Below are 17,576 nucleotides of genomic sequence, written 5' to 3'. Positions count from 1 at the left end.
GTTAATCAGGCCTTATTCGCCTTAGAAACCAAACCATTGAGCAGAGTGTCTGACATAGCAGGTGCCCCAAATATGTTGAATTTTGTTGGCTACAAATGGTTTCCATCAAAATGATTTGGTGCCTGAGTTTATTGGATAATCATGGTAGCCCTTTGCTCTCTTGTCCTATGCCAAACTATTAAGACAGTCTGTGCCTTCTGAGGACCTAGACTGGGCTGAGTGAGCATGATGAAAAGCTTAAAAGTGGTACAAAGCTTGGTCTTTGTTCTCTTAGAATTTTACAATCTAAATATTTGCATTCATGCATATGTAAATTTGCTGTCAGAGTCCATCATATGGATGGAACAGACAGGACCTTACTAGACCTATAAAATGGTTCACCACTCTTCCTGGCCCCCATAGATCCAGAGCCAACATTGTTCCCATTCATAGATGCTGTTTTACAATACACAAAGTTTTCTAAAATCCATGTCAAGAGCTGGGAAATGAGTCAGAAAAAGACATCTCACTCTATGAGATAACTTACTCTAATTTCCTCATTAGTGAAAACGACATCATAAAGAATATCTGCCAACAATCTGATATAAAAATGTACATGCATCACAGAAAATAATTGCTGTTCAATTACTACTGAATTATAAAGCCGTCGTCGTACAGGTGCAATAATGCAAGAGCCTTGAAAAGTATGAAAAATTGCTTAGCTCAGGTAATTACATGTGTGTGAATAAAGTCCCCAGAATAAAATGTGCAGAGTTTGAAGAAACAATGAAACCAGAACCAAAGAGCTATTTATAACTATATAATTTTAAATGTTCTGTTTTGTTTTCTTCTGTATACATTTTGAAACACCAGGGATAATTTTTGAACTATGGGGTGCAGGAAGAGAGAAAGATGGAGTAGCTCTTCCTTTGCTTTCCTCTGTGTCCATCTCTCAAACTGGATCCACAGGGAGGGTACTATGAAGATAGAAATCTAGCCATAACCATGGTAATTGCATATTTCAAAATGGTTAAATCTTGCTTATGCCCTGTGCATAGTTTACATATAATGAAAAGTAAAATTTATAGGAAGATGATTCTATTACTACTGTGAAAAAGATTTATTTCTTGTAAATTTCCAGGGTCTTTAGAAAGGGAACTTAGACTCAGAGAACTAGAAAGTGTTTTAAATATCATTTAATCCAAAGCCCTTAGTCACTGTGTAAGAAACTGAGGTCCTAAGAAGTTAATTGTGCAAATTTGTGTAGATAGTGGAAGAACTAAGTCTAAAATCATTTCTATAGTATTATGGATTTGATTAGGCATACACTCTATTGGTCCAAGTCAATTCTAATTTTTAAGATACTCAAACTTCAAAGCTCTAGGACAGATTTTTATCCAATTACAATGTTGAAGAAAAAAATGGGATTAGCCACCAAGGGGCATGAATTTTATTGCAGGACAAGCTATTAATTAGTTAAGTTAGCTAATTTACCTCTCAGATCTTCAGCTGTATAACAATGTAACATAAAAGACTTGGCCAAAATGCCCTCTTTCAAGTCTAATGTTGTATAAGTTTGAAATTAGGGGAGAATTGGTCTAAAATGATGAATAAAAATCAGAGATCACCATCCTAACTCTTTATCCACCTCACCAATCCTGCCCTTCCACAGTAGGATGCCTTCTGTAAGGTAGCCATTTCCTCAAAACATGTCTACTAACTCATATTCTAAGCAAATGATAGGTTGAAAAGTGGGGGCCTTAACATTCATTGACAATTTAATTTCCTCCTCCACATCTTCCCTAAAGTTTTTGCAGTCAAAACTCAAATCTCAGATAAATGACAAAGAATTAGTTTTATCTTGACATTGACTAACAGTACGTGATCCATATGCTTATGTTTTACTTTTAATGAAAATATAATCTTGCATTAAAATAGTAGCCAAATTCTTTAGTTCACTCCAAGAAATAAAAAAGACACTCAAATAAATGAAATTTGATTTTAAATTTAAATTTAATTTAGTTTAATTCAATAGCTTCTCGGCCTTTGGGCTAAGAACAAGTGTAGAAATTAAAATTAAATTTTGATAAGTATTTTGCAATGAATTTCAAAACAACTAAAACCTGTCCATTTTCCTATTTTAATAAAAACTTTAATTTTTTCTCCAATTCATCACTATTCTACAGTTTATGTTTAGCATTCTATATTCTTTCCTAGGTACTTCACAAAGGAATAGCACAGTGCCCCAATAAATTTTCATGAAATCCAAATGGTATTCAGGAGAGGGTGATTAAATAGTAATGTTCTAAGCTGCTTTTGGCTTGGGAATGTTTAACATTGTTACACAAAATGTCATTGTGTTCTTTCTGCACAGTGGGGGATATGTTTCACCTCCACTCAAAGGAAAAAGTGACTTCCTATGAAAAAAAGAGATGGGGGGAGAGAGAGAGAGAGAGAAAGAGAGACAGAGAGAGAGAGAAAATGAATTTGATTCCCTTCCTTCATCAACTATTGGATATGCCCCAGGTGCCTCGAACTCAAAATGTCAAATGGTAAAGTCCTGTTCCTTTGTCCTGGTCTGTTCCCTTGCGTGAATAGCACCACCGTCCACCAGGACGCCTACGCTAGAAACCTGCACAGCATTTCTGATGCTCTCCCTTCTGTCATTAGGATTCTACCTCGAGGCCGGGCGCGGTGGCTCACGCCTATAATCCCAGTAGTCAGGGAGGTCGAGGCGGGCAGATCACGAGGTCAGGAGATCGAGACCATCCTGGCTAACACGGCGAAACCCCGTCTCTACCATAAATACAAAAAAATTAGCCGGGCTTGGTGGCGGGCGCCTGTAGTCCCAGCTACTCCGGAGGCTGAGGCAGGAGAATGGCGTGAACCCGGGAGGCGGAGCTTGCAGTGAGCTGAGATCCGGCCACTGCACTCCAACCTGGGCGACAGAGTGAGACCCCGTCTCAAAAAAAAAAAAAAAAAAAAAAAATTCTACCTCGATTTTTCTATCAAATTCTATCAAATTTTCTGCCAAATCCTGGTACTTCTGTTTCTGTACATTTTGCCTAGATGATGACAGCAGTAGCGTGGTGGTAGTAGTAAAATAAATAGCTAAGAATTATCAAATCTCACTAGTACCTCTTAATTGGCACCCAGACCCAAACAGGCAAAATGGCTTTGCATCAAAGACTTTAGCTCTTTATACCTTGCTTTATTGTAGAAATTCACTCTATGTAGACAGGTCCAGGAATGACTTCGAGAATGAGTTAAAATTCCATCTTATAAAGCTATGTATGATCTGGATTTTCTTGCTCTTCAGTCTCATTTCTCCCCCAACTCCTCCAGGTCCCTGACCCAGGACTTCCAAATCCGCTCCTGCCTTAAATCATAAAAAGCTTTTTTTCCAGGTCCTTAAACAGTAACAAGCTCATTATCACAGAGAGCATACCCTCTGTTAATAACAATCCTAGCCTTATATATCTTCCCCCAGCTGAATTCTATTCCTCCTTTAGATCTCAAGCACAGGTATTATTTCCATGGAAAGGTTTATGTGGACTTTCTCAGGTTGAGATGCAAGCCTTGCTATATGCCTCCGTGACATTTCCTTCTTCCTTCTTCATAGCATATAGCTCACTGGACTGTAGTTCTTGCTAATTGTTGGTACCCCTCACTAGATTGTAAGATCCATAAAACCAAGATAGGTATTTTGTCATCATAGCATTTTGGTGCTTGGCTTCTATTAGGTGCTCAATAAATATTTTTTAGTAGTCAGATACAGTCTACTTGCTGCATAGTAATGCTTTTACTTCATTCATAACATCCTGACAATGTCTAAACCTACACTATTCATTCATTCATTCTTCAGAAAATCAACCAGGCATTCATTCACTCAAAATGTTTTAATACATAGGTAGCAAGTAGATTTTACCCAGTTATTAAGAGTCAAGATCCTGGTAGCCAATTGGGAGGAAAATATAGTAAGCAGTACTTCTTGTAGAACTTTGTCTGAATGAAAGTAATTTATGTCTGAGTATGTCACACGGCACAGCCATGTAAGCCACTGGACATGCACTGAAATAACTAGTACATTCCAGGCACTGTGCTAGGCTTATAAAGATAAATATGAATCTGCCCTCTGTTATCAAAAAAACTCATGGTAAGCAAGAAAAGGGGCATTCAAACTAATTAATATAATATATATGTATTAGAAGAGAGAAATAGAAGCAGTGTTTTAAGAGCCCAGAGAGCCTATCTTTGAGAATCAAATAAACATTTACTGAGACATGATATTTATGCTGAAGTTTAAAGAATGAAGAGAAGTTCCCAAAGTGAATGGAAAATGAAAGTGTCCCAAGAACGAGAAATAGCATGTGAAAAAGCAAGACAAGGTGAAAGAACATGGCATAGTCCTGGGACTGTGAGCATGTTATCCAGCTCCATGGCAGAAGAGCAAGGGAAGACTCTTATCACAAGGCAGGAACTTGATCATAAAGGGCCTTTTGTGCCAGCAAAGAATTTCTAACTTGATCTCATAGTTTAAAGGGATTATTTACGGACTTTAAGCAAGGGAGCATATTGAACAAGTTTAGATTAAACAAAAAAATCTCTGGAGGTTTAGTGAGGATTAAATAGAAAAGTGTTTCCCAATATCTTGAAAATTGAAATGATTATAAGTGATATGCGGTTTGGGCATTAGATAATGTAGAATCCTGCTATAAAAAAAGGTGGTTGTTTATGTACTTTCAATTTTTTTATTATATAAAGGAAAAAGCATATGTTGAGTGGAGGTGGTGGCATCAGGCCACTTAAATTTAAGTCCTTGCTCTACTACTTGTAATTGATCTTGAATAAGTTATTCCTATTCTGTGCCTCAGTTTCCATAATGGTAAGATGAGGCTCATAAAAATGGTATCTTCCTCATAAGATAGTTTCAAAGATAAATGAATTCATTCTTAGAACAGCCTGGCCAAAGAAAAATAGTAAATGTTAATAATTATTTTTAAGTAGTATTTTTATCTTTATCGTTACCTTCCATTTATGACAAGTAATTTCATTTATGGTAGTAACTTAAAGTTTCCTTGTTAAGGAGGTGAAAGATCTCTACAAGTAGAACTATAAAACACTGCTAAAAGGCATCACAGATGACAGAAACAAATGAAAAATCATTCTATGCTCATGGTTTGAAAGAATCAATATTGTTAAAATAGCCATACTGCCCAAAGCAATCTACAGATTCAATGCTATTCCTATCAAACTATCAGCATCATTTTTCACAGACATAAAAAAAAAAAACAAAACTATTCTAAAATTCACATTGAACCAAAAAAGAGACCAAATATCCAAAGCAATCCTAAGCAAAAAGAACAAAGCTGGAGGCACCACATTACCTGACTTCAAACTATACTATAAGCCTGTAGTAACAAAAACAGCATGGCACTGGTTTTTATATCATGGTATTAGTATAAAAACAGATATATAGACCAATGGAACAGAATAGAGAGCCCAGAAATGAAGCTACACACCTACATTCACCTTTGTTGATGTCCAATGAAGTCAACAAAATTAAGCAATTGGGAAACAACACCCTATTCAACAAATGGTGCTGGGATAACTGGCTGGCCATATGAAGAAGAATGAAACTAGACCCCTATAATTCACTATATTAAAAATTAACTCAAGATGGATTAAAGATTTAAATTTAAGACCTCAAACTATAAGAATCTTGGAAGAAAACCTAGGAAACACTATTCTAGGCATCAGCCTTGGGAAATAATTTATGACTAAGTGCTCAAAAGCAATTGCAACAAAAATAAAAATTGACAATTGGGACCCAATTAAACCAAAGAGCGTCTGCACAGCAAAATAAACTGTAAACAGACAACCTACAGAATAGGAGAAAATATTCTCAAACTACACATCTGACAAAGGTCTAGTATCCAGAATCTATAAGGAACTTAAGCAACAGAACAAGCAGAAAACAAACCACCCCATTAAAGATGGGCCAATATGGCCAGGTAGGCAAAAAGACATGAACAGATACTTCTCGAAAGAAAACATACAAGTAGCCCCCCCAAAAAAATTAAAAATGCCCATCACTAATCGTCAGACAAATGTAAATCAAAACCACAATGAGATATCTCACACGAGTCAGAATGGCTATTATTAAAACGTCAAAAAAACAACAGATGCTGATGAAGCTGTGGAGAAAAGGTAATGCTTATACACTGCTGGTGGGAATGTAAATTCATTCAGCCATTGTGGAGAGTGGTTTGGAGATTCTTCAAAGAACTTAGAACTACTATTCAATCCAGCAATCCCATTACCGGGCATATATCCAAAAGAAACCAAATCTTTCTACCAAAAAGACACATGCCCTCACATGTTCATCGCAACACTATCCACAATAGCAAAGACATGGAATCAATCTAGGTGCCCATCAATAGTAGAGTGAATAAAGAAAATGTGGTACATATATACCATGGAATACTATGAAAACACGATAAAGAATGAGAGCTTGGGAGGCTGAGGCAGGTGGATCACTTGAGGTCAGGAGTTTGAGACCAGCCTGGCCAACATGGTGAAACCCTGTCTCTACTAAAAATACAAAAATTAGCCAGGCATAGTGGCACATGCCTATAATCCAAGCTACTAGGGAGGCTGAGGCAGGAGAACTACTTGAGCCCAGGAGGCTGAGGTTGCAGTGAGCCGAGATCGCACCACTGCATTCCAGCCCCGGTGACAGAGTAAGACTCCGTCTGGGGAGAGAGGGGGGAAGAATGAGAGCATGTCCTTTGCAATAACATGGATATAGCTAGGGGCCATTATCTCAAGCAAATTAACACAGAAACAGAAAACCATATACTGTGTGTTCTCACTTGTAAGTGGGAGCTAAACACTAGGTACTCATGGATATAAAGATAGCAATGATAGAAACTGGGGACTACTGGGGTGGGAGGGAGAAGGCAAGTATTGAAAAACTATTGGGTACTAAGCTCACTGCCAGGGTGATGGGCTCATTTGTACCACAAACCTCAGCATCATGCAATATGGCCAGATAGCAAAGTTGTAGATTGTCCCCTGCATCTAAAATAAAAGTTGAAAATAAAAGTTTCCTTGTTAAATAAAATTACTTGATTTTTCAAAGTAAGCCATTTTAAATAACACTATTAAGAAAATAATAGGAAATAAGTCAAAAAAAAGAAAACAATATAACATATGGCAAAAATCAGGCAAGTCAGAGGGACAAGAAGTAGGCAGCTAGGGCAAACTGATGAAAATGATGTACAAGTGACTAAGGTACGAGAGAGACGGAAGCAATGCCTGAGGCAGCAGTGCAAAGGAGACATGCTACAGGACTCAAACTACAGCAGAGTAGAAGGCAAAGATAAAGGATGGATTTGTAAAATATTAAGAATGTTGAATTGACAGCACTGCCCCTCCCCACCACCACCAAGCATAAAATAGCCTAGCACATGTTAGGGACCCAATAAATATTTTCCTGAAAAAGGTAAATATAATAGGTAAAGAAGTGAAGAAAGAGCCTAGGACATCTCAGTGTTTTTACCTTGAATATGTGGATAAGTGGTGATGCCATGAACCATTAAGAGAAGGAAAAAGAGGAGTAGAATCTGGCAAGAAGAAGATGAGTCAAGCTTGGAACATGATGAGTTTGAATTTTCAATTAGAAAGCTAGATGGAAGTGTGTACCCATCTACCAAAAACTCAAGAAGAGGTCTCAGTTCCACACATCAATATGAAAGCTACCGGTGTTGTATCTAAATCCTTCGTTTTCCTTTATGATCAAATAGGGGGAAAAAAGAAAGAATGAACAGAATGAACAATAGGGATGGTATGAACAGTGTCAATATTCGTGTTCTCCAGAGAAACAACCAATAGAATATGCTTGTACGTATATATCAATGGATTTTAAGGAATTGGCTCATGTGATTGTGGAGGCTTGGCAAGTCCAAAATCTGACGTGAGTGTGATAGCATGGAGATTCAGGGAAGAATGGCAGTTGAGTCCAAAGGCAGTCTGCTAGGAAACCAGGTAGAACCGATGTTGCAAAGGAAGTTCGCAGTCTGCTGGATAACTCCCTCTTGCTGAAAGCGGGGGTATGGTCAGCCTCAGCCACTTGTTCTATTCCGGCCTTCAATCAATTAGATGAGGTAATCTACTTTACTCAAAGTCCACTCACTTAAATGCAAATTTCATCCAAAAACACACAGAATCATCCAGAATAATATTTGATCAAATACCTGGGGCCTATTGCCCAGCCGAGTTGATACATAAAATTAACCATTATGGTGTCCATGTAATGACTCATTCCCACTTTACTCACTTTATACTGATTTATCTTGCATGTAGAATTCAACAAAATAGCAAGGTTTGTAATGGTCATTGCAAAATGTGGAGGGAAAAACAGGAGAAAAATACCCTTCATTCTTAGTTATCCCAAGAAAAAGGAAAAAACACAGTATATTAGAGAAGAATTGAATATCGTATATATTCTTGGGACTATATGAGTTATTTTCTGCTAGGGGCTTGCATTAGTCCATTTTCACACTGCTACAAAAAACTACCTGAGACCGGGTAATTTATGGAGAAAAGAGATTTAATTGACCCACAGGTCTGCAGGCTTAACAGGAAGCATGAGTGGGAGGCCTCAGGAAACTTACAATCATGGCAGAACGTGAAGGGGAAGCAAGCACATCTTCCCATCACAGAGGAGGAGAGAGAGAGAGAGAGAGAGAGAGAAGGGGGAAGTGCCACACACTTTTAAAGCATCAGATCTCATAGGAACTCACACACTGTCACAAGAAAGGCACGGGGAAACCACCTCCTTGATCCAATCACCTCCCAGCAGGTCCCTTCCCAAGCACTGGGGATTACAATTCAACATAAAATTTGTTTGGGAACAAAGAGCCAAACCATATCAGGGCTAAAGTAATTCTCTTTCACACTGGACAGAAGCATCAAGGTATAGATATCATACAACTGCCAGAGCCTCTTTATAATGGAAGAGTAGAGGTTTACACAGAGAATGTCTTTTTTTACAAAGCAAAAAGTAAAGCCCAGTATGTTATCTTTTCATTTCTGCTTTACACCTTGAACAATGAAGCAAAAATTTCACTCCAAGTCTTTGATGTGCCATTTTTAACAATTAAATTATAGGGAATCCAATCCTCATGTTCTTGACAATGCTTTCAAACCAGGTACCAAACCTCATAGTCAATGGAATTAAATGAAATCGATAGGCCTAAAAGAATAAATATCTTCAAATGACCTTTGTGTATACCATTTACAGAGAATTATTGAGCTAGAAAAGCTCTTCCCTTAAAAATACTTACTGTTTAGAAGACCTATGAAAAGTTACTCTGAAAATACATACACAAATGGAAAAGCATTGCAGCAACCCACTGTACAAACATTTTAAAAGGCACCACCATTTTCTCAGAACTTATCATCATATTGGAGGTAGCTTACAGAGATTCTTTCTAATCCTGAATATTTAAAAATAGCCTCCTTAGAAGCAGGGTTTGCATTCCTAGTGTGTTCCCTAAACAATCCTCACAAGATCTGATTTACACATGCTCTCGGTCCTCAGAAAAAAACATGGGTGTCATCAATTCATGAAATGAGCATCTGACTCATTTTCTCTATTAAATAAGATGCATTTGCCAACACGTACAAGTGTGGTCAACATTATTACTCCCTCTGTTTCATTTGTGACTTTGTCTTTCCAATGAAGGATTCTAGTGATAAGTATAGTCTTTGCCTTCCAAAAACAATATAGGCTTTCCAATTTTAAAAAATTTCTGAAGTTTATATTGTAATTTTGCTTTATATGTCAAGAAACTGAAACACTTTCTCATACTTTTAGCCAGTGATATTGCTTCGGAAAAATCAGCCTAGGGATATAATCAGGGAATGGGGAAAGCTTTATGCACAAATATTCATTTCAGCACTATTTATAAAGGTTTTTTTTTTTCTTTCAACTGTGGGTTCATGGTCAAATGTTTGACAAAGGCTGGCTTATAACTGATCTGAAACAAATATAACTAACCAACGATGGAAGAATAGTTAAGCAAACTATGTCTCCATTAACGCAACCATAAAAAACTATGTTTACAAAGAGTTCATAATGGCATGTTAAAATGCTTTTTAACAGTACCTACAAATGGGGTAGAAAATGTATTGTACAATAATACACAATTATACAATTTAAATATTTTAAATCTACTAATAAAGAAAACGAGCCATGGGGAGAAAACATCCAACAAAATGCTCCAAAAACTTCCATGGTTTTTCTTCTATTTTTAGATATTTTCCAAATTGTATCCAAGTTACATTACATACATTACCTCTGTAAAGGAGAAAAATATTACTTTATACCAGAGAGAAGAAGCAGGGACAGAGAACAAGCCTGGGTTGGAGTGGGGGAGGGGGTTGCATAAAACTAAAGTATGCATAAGTCTTACTCAAGGGCCCAAGTTTATTGATAAAGATGATGACATTCAATATTCCCTGCCAAGTATTATTCTCAAGTGGAATTACTACTTGTCCTTTGAGCTCACTCTGAACTTTGTACTGAGAACTAGTAGGGATGTGACAAATAAAAAGGGGGTGGTTTCCCATTGCTTCAACTCTATTCCGCATAATCCAGGCCTTCTAACGTCTGTCTCTTGTGCAAACTGGAATTTGGAAGTGGTTCCATGACATTTCTTTATGGCTCATTGCTTAGAGTAGCTAGAAAATGCAGGAATATAGCAGCAAGTAATAACAAAGGCATTTTCATGTGCAATTCTTGACATTTCATAAGCCCTTTTTTATACCAAGCCTCAGAAATGATCTTCTGAGACAGACTTTACTGTTTGTATTTTGCAGTTAATGTAACAGGCTCATAGACAGGAAGAAATTTGCCTTAAGTGATAAAGGGGCAGGAGTATAACTTAGTTCTCCTAACTCCCACTTAAATGAATATCCTATTTGCGCACTATTATGTCCCTATTGAAGTCAGATTTTTCCCCCTTACAGATAATTAAAATAAACTTTATTTCTGAGTAGGTGGCCCTCTTGGAGGTTTACCAAATATCCCCTCCAAAGAAGGCAAATGCTGTTGCTCTTACTGACTCAAGTGTCCCCAGACCACAGGTTACCACCACCTGGAGGCTGATCTTGAGCCAGTAGACAGAGAGGAGCCAAACAATTCAGATGGGATCATCATCAGGCCGTGGGAAACAGCAGTGCTACTCTGCTTAGGAAGGAGCACTTTGTCAGGCGCTAAAGAAATCAGTCAGTGGCTAGAGAACAGCTTGCCCTTGCATCTAGGGGTAAACAAAAAAGTAAAGTATCATTTAGGCTTCTTTGTAAGCCACAGAAGCCAAATAGGCCTAACTAAATCAAACCAAAATTAATGGGAATCCTTTGAGCCTTCTACAGAAGGAAAAAGTAACCATGCTTCCAGAAGGAAAAAGTAACCATGCTTCCAGAAGAAAAAGAACCATGGAGGTGCTGAGTTCTCCATCAGGGCCTCACGGGCAGTCCCTTTTGGGTACTGCTGATATGATGTGACTGTGTCCCCACCAAAGTCTCATCTTGAATTGTAACTCCCATAATTCCCAAGTATTGTGGGAGGGGCCTGGTGGGAGGTATTTTAATCATGGAGGCAGTTTCCCCCATACTGTTCGCATGGTAGTGAATAAGTCTTACAAGAGCTGATGGTTTTATAAGCGGTTTCCCTTTTTGCTTGGCTGTGATTTTTCTCTCTTGCCTGCTGCCATGTAAGATATGCCTTTTGCCTTCCCTCATGATTGTGAGGCCACCTCAGCCATGTGGAACAGTGAGTCCATTAAACCTCTTTCCTTTATAATTACCCAGTCTTGGATATGTCTTTGTTAGCAGCGTGAAAACAGACTAATACACTGCCATCTGAATAACTCAGCTGCCACCATGCCCACTCTTGAGTCATTCTGCTCAGGATTAAAATTCCACAGGAGAAAAGTAAAAGGACTATCTTAGATCGTGTGTTGACCCCCTTGGCCAGAAGAAAAGGGATATCCCGATCAACAGTCCCACCATGATCTCAGGTAATAGATAGGAGTCATTCTCCAAAGGAAGGTGAACACATGTCAGAGTGTTGCCCTGGACAGTCCCAGTTTATAACTGTTTTAGGAGTAACTATAAATAGCATCACTTTTCACCTGCACAAAACTGTTTTGTCCAAGTTTGGATCATAAATTGCATGATCAATTCACACAAAGGAAATTTGGGGCATTGTTACCAAGGTAGCAATGCTGAGCAGAGACAAATAGCTACCATTACTATGAGGCTATTAGGAGGGGTCAAAACAGAGTATTTTGCTCCCAGTCTCTCAGAACCAAAAGATGAGAACCAGAGTCAAAAGTCCCTCTTGGTCTTTAGGTTTTGACTCCAGCATGAAAATAATATTCCTATACTCAAGTGTTGAATTATTACGACTTTGACCCAATAATTCTGGTCCCTTGTCTTTGTATGTCCTTGCAGCTAAACCACTAAATGTTAAGGTGTTCTCCTTCACTGCTGCTTTTTTAGCTTAATTGGCCCTCCTGCTTTCCAAAATACAATGCTAACACTCATTCGCCCAGTTGGAGGGTCAGGGTGATACCAGATCCAATATTCCCCAAAGCCTGCGTAGGCTGGTTGCTGTATCCCTGACTACTGATTAATAATAAAGGAGTCAAATAGCACCTTTTGATTCTGATTTCCTCTGAGAGGCTGTTCTACAAGCATGGGGTCAACTTAAAGGAAGCGGGGTTTTGTTTAATATTTTCTCCTTTCATTAGTGCACTTAAATTACTTTCTTGTAAACTCTGCTTGTTACCTAAATGTACTAGCACTTTTGTTACCTAATTAAGTTTCTTATCAGAATTCCAACCAAAAATAACAAGAAATGTAATAATGATAAGATATCGTGCTCCCTCAAAACAGATTTCCTTTTGTGCTTTATCTCTTGGTACTGTTCTGGCTTGTTTAATTAAAGTATCAGAAATTATTAGACTCAAATTATTTCTTGATCTAGTGCTCAAATTCTCCTGAAAAACTGCTTCTTCTGCCTCAATATTTAAACCTTTATCAGTATGAGGCAGATGAGTTTCCACATGTTTGCAACTGGATTCATGTAATTCAATATAATTTTGGAGGACGATCCTAATTTAGCGGCTAAGTAATTAAGCAAACAAATCAGATTTGGCTACACTGAGCTACCGTGAACGTTTAAATACTCATGTCTCCTCTCCTGTGCTCTTGGATCATCAAAATGAAAAACGTTCATGTGCAAAAAACAAACCTTATGAAATTCTAGCGTGGAGATGTGAAATTCAAAGCAACCTTCTTACTTATTTTTTCATCGGAGGGATAGGGCTCAAAATATCACGAAGTTCAAATCACTAATATAAGTTGTGTTCAAGGAGGGTAGTCATGTCTGTTACAGACTTTATCATAACTGATGAGAAAGTACGCTTACATCACAGCATTGAGAAGGAGAAAACTGTAAGACATATTGGCGATTTCTGTTCCTCATACTCTGTGAAAAAAATTCAGGTTGGAATCTGCTTGCTTCTGGTGGAGCTGTGTGAGAGGTTCACGTTCTTTGAAGTCGTCTGCAACATGATCCCCTTTTGCACGATCAAGCTTGGCTATCACAATTGCCAGGCAGCCATCTTAAACTTGTGTTTTATTGGAACTTCAATACTTACCCCTGTGTTTGTTGGATGGCTCACTGATGTCTATTTAGGAAGAAACAAACTGGTGTATATTTGCTTGTTTCTACATTTTCTAGGTGAGTGTCCTCTGCTGACTGGAATGTTTTGTGACTTAATTGAGTAGATTTTTGTTAGAATTTTTAGTTTATATTATTTTCACTCTGCTCTTAGCACAAAATGTGATAAATGAAGTAAGAATGTGGTTTCAATGTATTTCATTCTCTGTACTATTTGAAGAATGCTAGTAAGTGTGTGTGTGTGTGTTAGAGAATGCTTTGATGCCTATATCATTGCACTTATATTTTACAGTAATTACTCCTTTACATATATATCCTACTCCTTAGAATGCCCTCCCTTCCCAAAACCTTTTTACCTCAAGTCCAAATTCATGACAAATTCCCTCAGAAATGTGAAATTTATTTGCTTCACAACCAAGATGAAATGTGCTAAAAAAAGGTTTTTGAAGTTCATGTAAAATAATTGAGAAATGTTTTTATCCAAAGGTGGTCTTTTAATTAGTCATATACTAATTAAGATTGCATATGATGGTATGATTTCTATATTATTAATTATGATTATATGCTTTAAAAATGAGTAAATTAGACACCACAGTGTGCGTCTTTACATATATATTAATATGTATCTGCAAAGGTTTGGGATCGATTGCGAGAAATGCTGGGAAAATATCAAGTTAGTTTAATAAGGAATAGAGAGCAATTTGAAGAACAGACTAGAATTTTAGACTGAAAAGTTCAAGTTATTCTTCTTAAACAACAAGAAGTCTCTGAAAATATCATGAAAACAACATTTGAGAAATGCTATTCTGCAATACAGGATGGTCAACCACAGTGAGAGATTAAATAGACAGAGATCAGAACATCTCAGGATGATGGTTTAAGCAATAAAGTGCCAATTCAGGAGAGAACAAGTGAAAAGCTATAAAAACTTGGCAACTAAATAAAGGTACAAATGTGATGGGGGTCAAAAATTAGCTCCAAGTTTCTGATCTGAGCAACTTGGGAATATAGCATGCTGTTCACCAATAATGAGAGGTGCAGCCGAAATGAGTGTTGGTAGGAGGACAGATGAGAAAGAGATGGATAGATATCAGGTACTCAACATATCACACAATCTCAGGCAGGTGGTAAATTACCATTCAGAGAATCCATTGGAGTGTAAGTCAAACCTGGAAAGTCCGCAGCTGAAGTTCTGTGGAATAAAAACTAAGGCACTGCATGACAAATAATCACTCAACATTCAACAAATATTTCTTATTGACTACTCTGTACCAGACATTATTCCAGGTCTGGAAATGCAATAGAGAAGAAAGTCATGTGTTCCTGCTAAAGTTGACTTTTTGGTGCAGGGAGAGAGAAAATAAATGAGGAAATAGATGTGATGTCATGTGGCAATGAGTTAGGATGAAAAATAAAGCTGGGTGTGGGGACAGGATGGAATGAGTAGTGATGAGGCTGCCACTTGGTACCAAGAAAAAGTTTTCTGATCAGAAGACATTTAAGCAAATCCAAGACTCATTTACTCTGCGTACCTTGGTAACAGGCCACACCAGTAGCATTTGCTGACTTCTTGTTTAACATGGTAATTTCTATCAGTCTAGATTCTGAGGTTAGTCATCAGACAGGATGGAAATCCCAAGTTTGGAATTTGGCAAACAAAAGACTTAAGTCAACTCTACACCCATTCATTTTTTTTACTAAAAGTTATTTCTTTGTTGCCCTCTGCTTACAGCTGCCATCAAATTCCAACCAGTCACTAAATATTAGAGGTTATATAAAAGTAGTCTCTCCTGTCTGAACTGCTACAACCCTGGCTGAAAAAAATGCAGCTTTCTTCTTTCTGACCGTTCCAATGGCCTACTTACTCGGCTGCCAGTTGTCAATCAGTCTCCAGTTCATACTCCATTCTACCAACAACACTGACTTCCTGAACAAATAAATCTCTCTATTGGCTCTATTATCTAAAAAATCAAATCCAAATTTATTAATTTAGCATACAAGAACCTTACCAAGTTCACCTCTCTAGATTTCTCATTCAACATGCAACCCCAACCTTGCTAATTTCTCCTGGCCTCCTTCCCTAGTTTTCTAATCTTATACAGGCTCTTCTCTCTTCCTGAAATTGTCACCTTCCCTTATCTTTCCATCCCTTATCCATGATTGGAAAATTCCTGCTATTGTTTCAAGAACCAAATAGCGTTGTTGCTAGCTTCTCTGTGTTCAACCACACCCATATAATACTTATACGATTGCATCCATCACTTTATAACATAATAGTCCACCTGCATGGCTGACTTCTCTGATGGACTCAGCAGTTCCTGGAGAGAAGAGCCAGTGGACCCCCACCACCTAGCAGGGGGTATGACACATCATGGTGCTTCTACAGAGCTACTAAATGCGGGCATACTGATGATGAGATACACAATTGCACACATCACAGAGGAGACTTTTCTTCATATATGTCATAGATTTGTCTTTTTGCTGCCCCATTTTACAACAGATAGAGATAAAGTTTTGATTTAATACAATCAGCCTATTATGACATTTTCTCAAAAGACAGAAGGAAAGTGCCTTTCTAAATTACACAAATATACCATTCAAACTAAAAGTGCCTTGTTCCTAAGTAAATAGTTGCTGCATGAAATAGTTGCCCTGTCCATCCTCTTTGGACATCCCTTTGTCTAGCCAGACCTCACATCACACCTACAGAAGAGAAGACTGAGTGAGTGGTAGAAAGAGAGAAGTTAGTTTCATATCCAGCTAACCTTAAAAGGGAACATTTCAAACTCAATAATTTAAAGGGCTCACCTCACGGTAAATGAATCTGTTGCCAAATAGCTCTTCAGTGCATATATTCTTTACATTGTGAAAGCCTCTGTAGGGGAGATGGAAGCATTAGACCAAATTTTTATCTATAAAGAATTTATAATCTAATTGAGAAAACAAACCACATGAAATAACTCTATAAAAATTTATACCAAATAACACTAATGCCAAATTGATAAAATGAAGAGCAAAACGAAGACGGAGGAGTCATTTTTCACTAATCGAATCATCAAAAAAATTAATGATGCTAACTACCATGAATGAAGGTCTTCTCATACAATGATGGTAGGAGATTAACTTGTTGCATTGTTAAAGAAAATTTGCCAGTGGTATTAAGAAGCAATAAAAATAGGAATGCCTTTGACTGAGAACTTAGGCTAATAAAGATGTGCACAAAAATTATGTGTCAGGGTATTTTATGGTATTCATTTAAAATAACTGAAAAGGTCTTTTAAAATACATTATGATTAGAATATCACATCATCACTAGAAATCATGTTGGAAAAGTATAAAGGTATTTTAAAAATTGTTCATATTATTTGGTTACATTAAAAAATCAACAGTGTAATCTCAATTTATTTAAGTAAAATATATTTATATATATTTAAGTAAAATATTTTTAAGTAAAATATAAATATTTATAAAATATTTTATTTTATAAAAGTAAAGATGATCTCTGAGTCATGAGATTATGGGCCTTTTGTATTATTCTGAGTGCTTTCCTCTATTTTTCAAATTTTCTGAAATAAGAACGTATTACTTTTGTAATCTGATGGGGGGGAAATGCTATTTCCAAAAAAAAAAAAGTATTTGACTACTTGATGGTAGGAGGTCCAAGAAGAGGGAGATTACAACTGGGTTACTTTATAACATTAGGCAAGCCACTTAACCTCACTGAACCTGTTTCTTTAAAAAAATAAATAACAAAATCTATCCACTCACATCACAAAGTTTTTTCAAGATGAAACATATAGTTCATGAGCATCCTTTGTAAAATATAAAGAGCTTAGCA

General features: G+C 37.2%; 1 protein-coding gene and 1 long non-coding RNA gene across 2 annotated transcripts in view; one reads left to right on the top strand and one right to left on the bottom strand.

Annotated features, from left to right (window-relative positions):
• Positions 1-17,576, bottom strand: part of LOC107000781 (uncharacterized) — a 66,212-nt gene that overhangs the window by 46,468 nt on the left and 2,168 nt on the right. Inside the window, exon 4 of the long non-coding RNA XR_013400924.1 lies at positions 16,547-16,613. This is a non-coding gene — a long non-coding RNA (uncharacterized LOC107000781). The remainder of the gene's footprint in view (positions 1-16,546; positions 16,614-17,576) is intronic.
• The window catches only part of SLC15A5 (solute carrier family 15 member 5), a 90,982-nt gene continuing 86,843 nt past the window's right edge, over positions 13,438-17,576 (top strand). The window contains exon 1 of the mRNA XM_001091323.4: positions 13,438-13,798. Within this exon, the coding sequence (XP_001091323.3) occupies positions 13,438-13,798 (361 nt within the window). The remainder of the gene's footprint in view (positions 13,799-17,576) is intronic.

The sequence above is a fragment of the Macaca mulatta genome, chromosome 11 (genome assembly GCF_049350105.2).
Source record: "Macaca mulatta isolate MMU2019108-1 chromosome 11, T2T-MMU8v2.0, whole genome shotgun sequence".
Classification (NCBI taxonomy): Eukaryota; Metazoa; Chordata; class Mammalia; order Primates; family Cercopithecidae; genus Macaca; species Macaca mulatta.
This window is presented reverse-complemented; position numbering and strand designations above follow the sequence as displayed.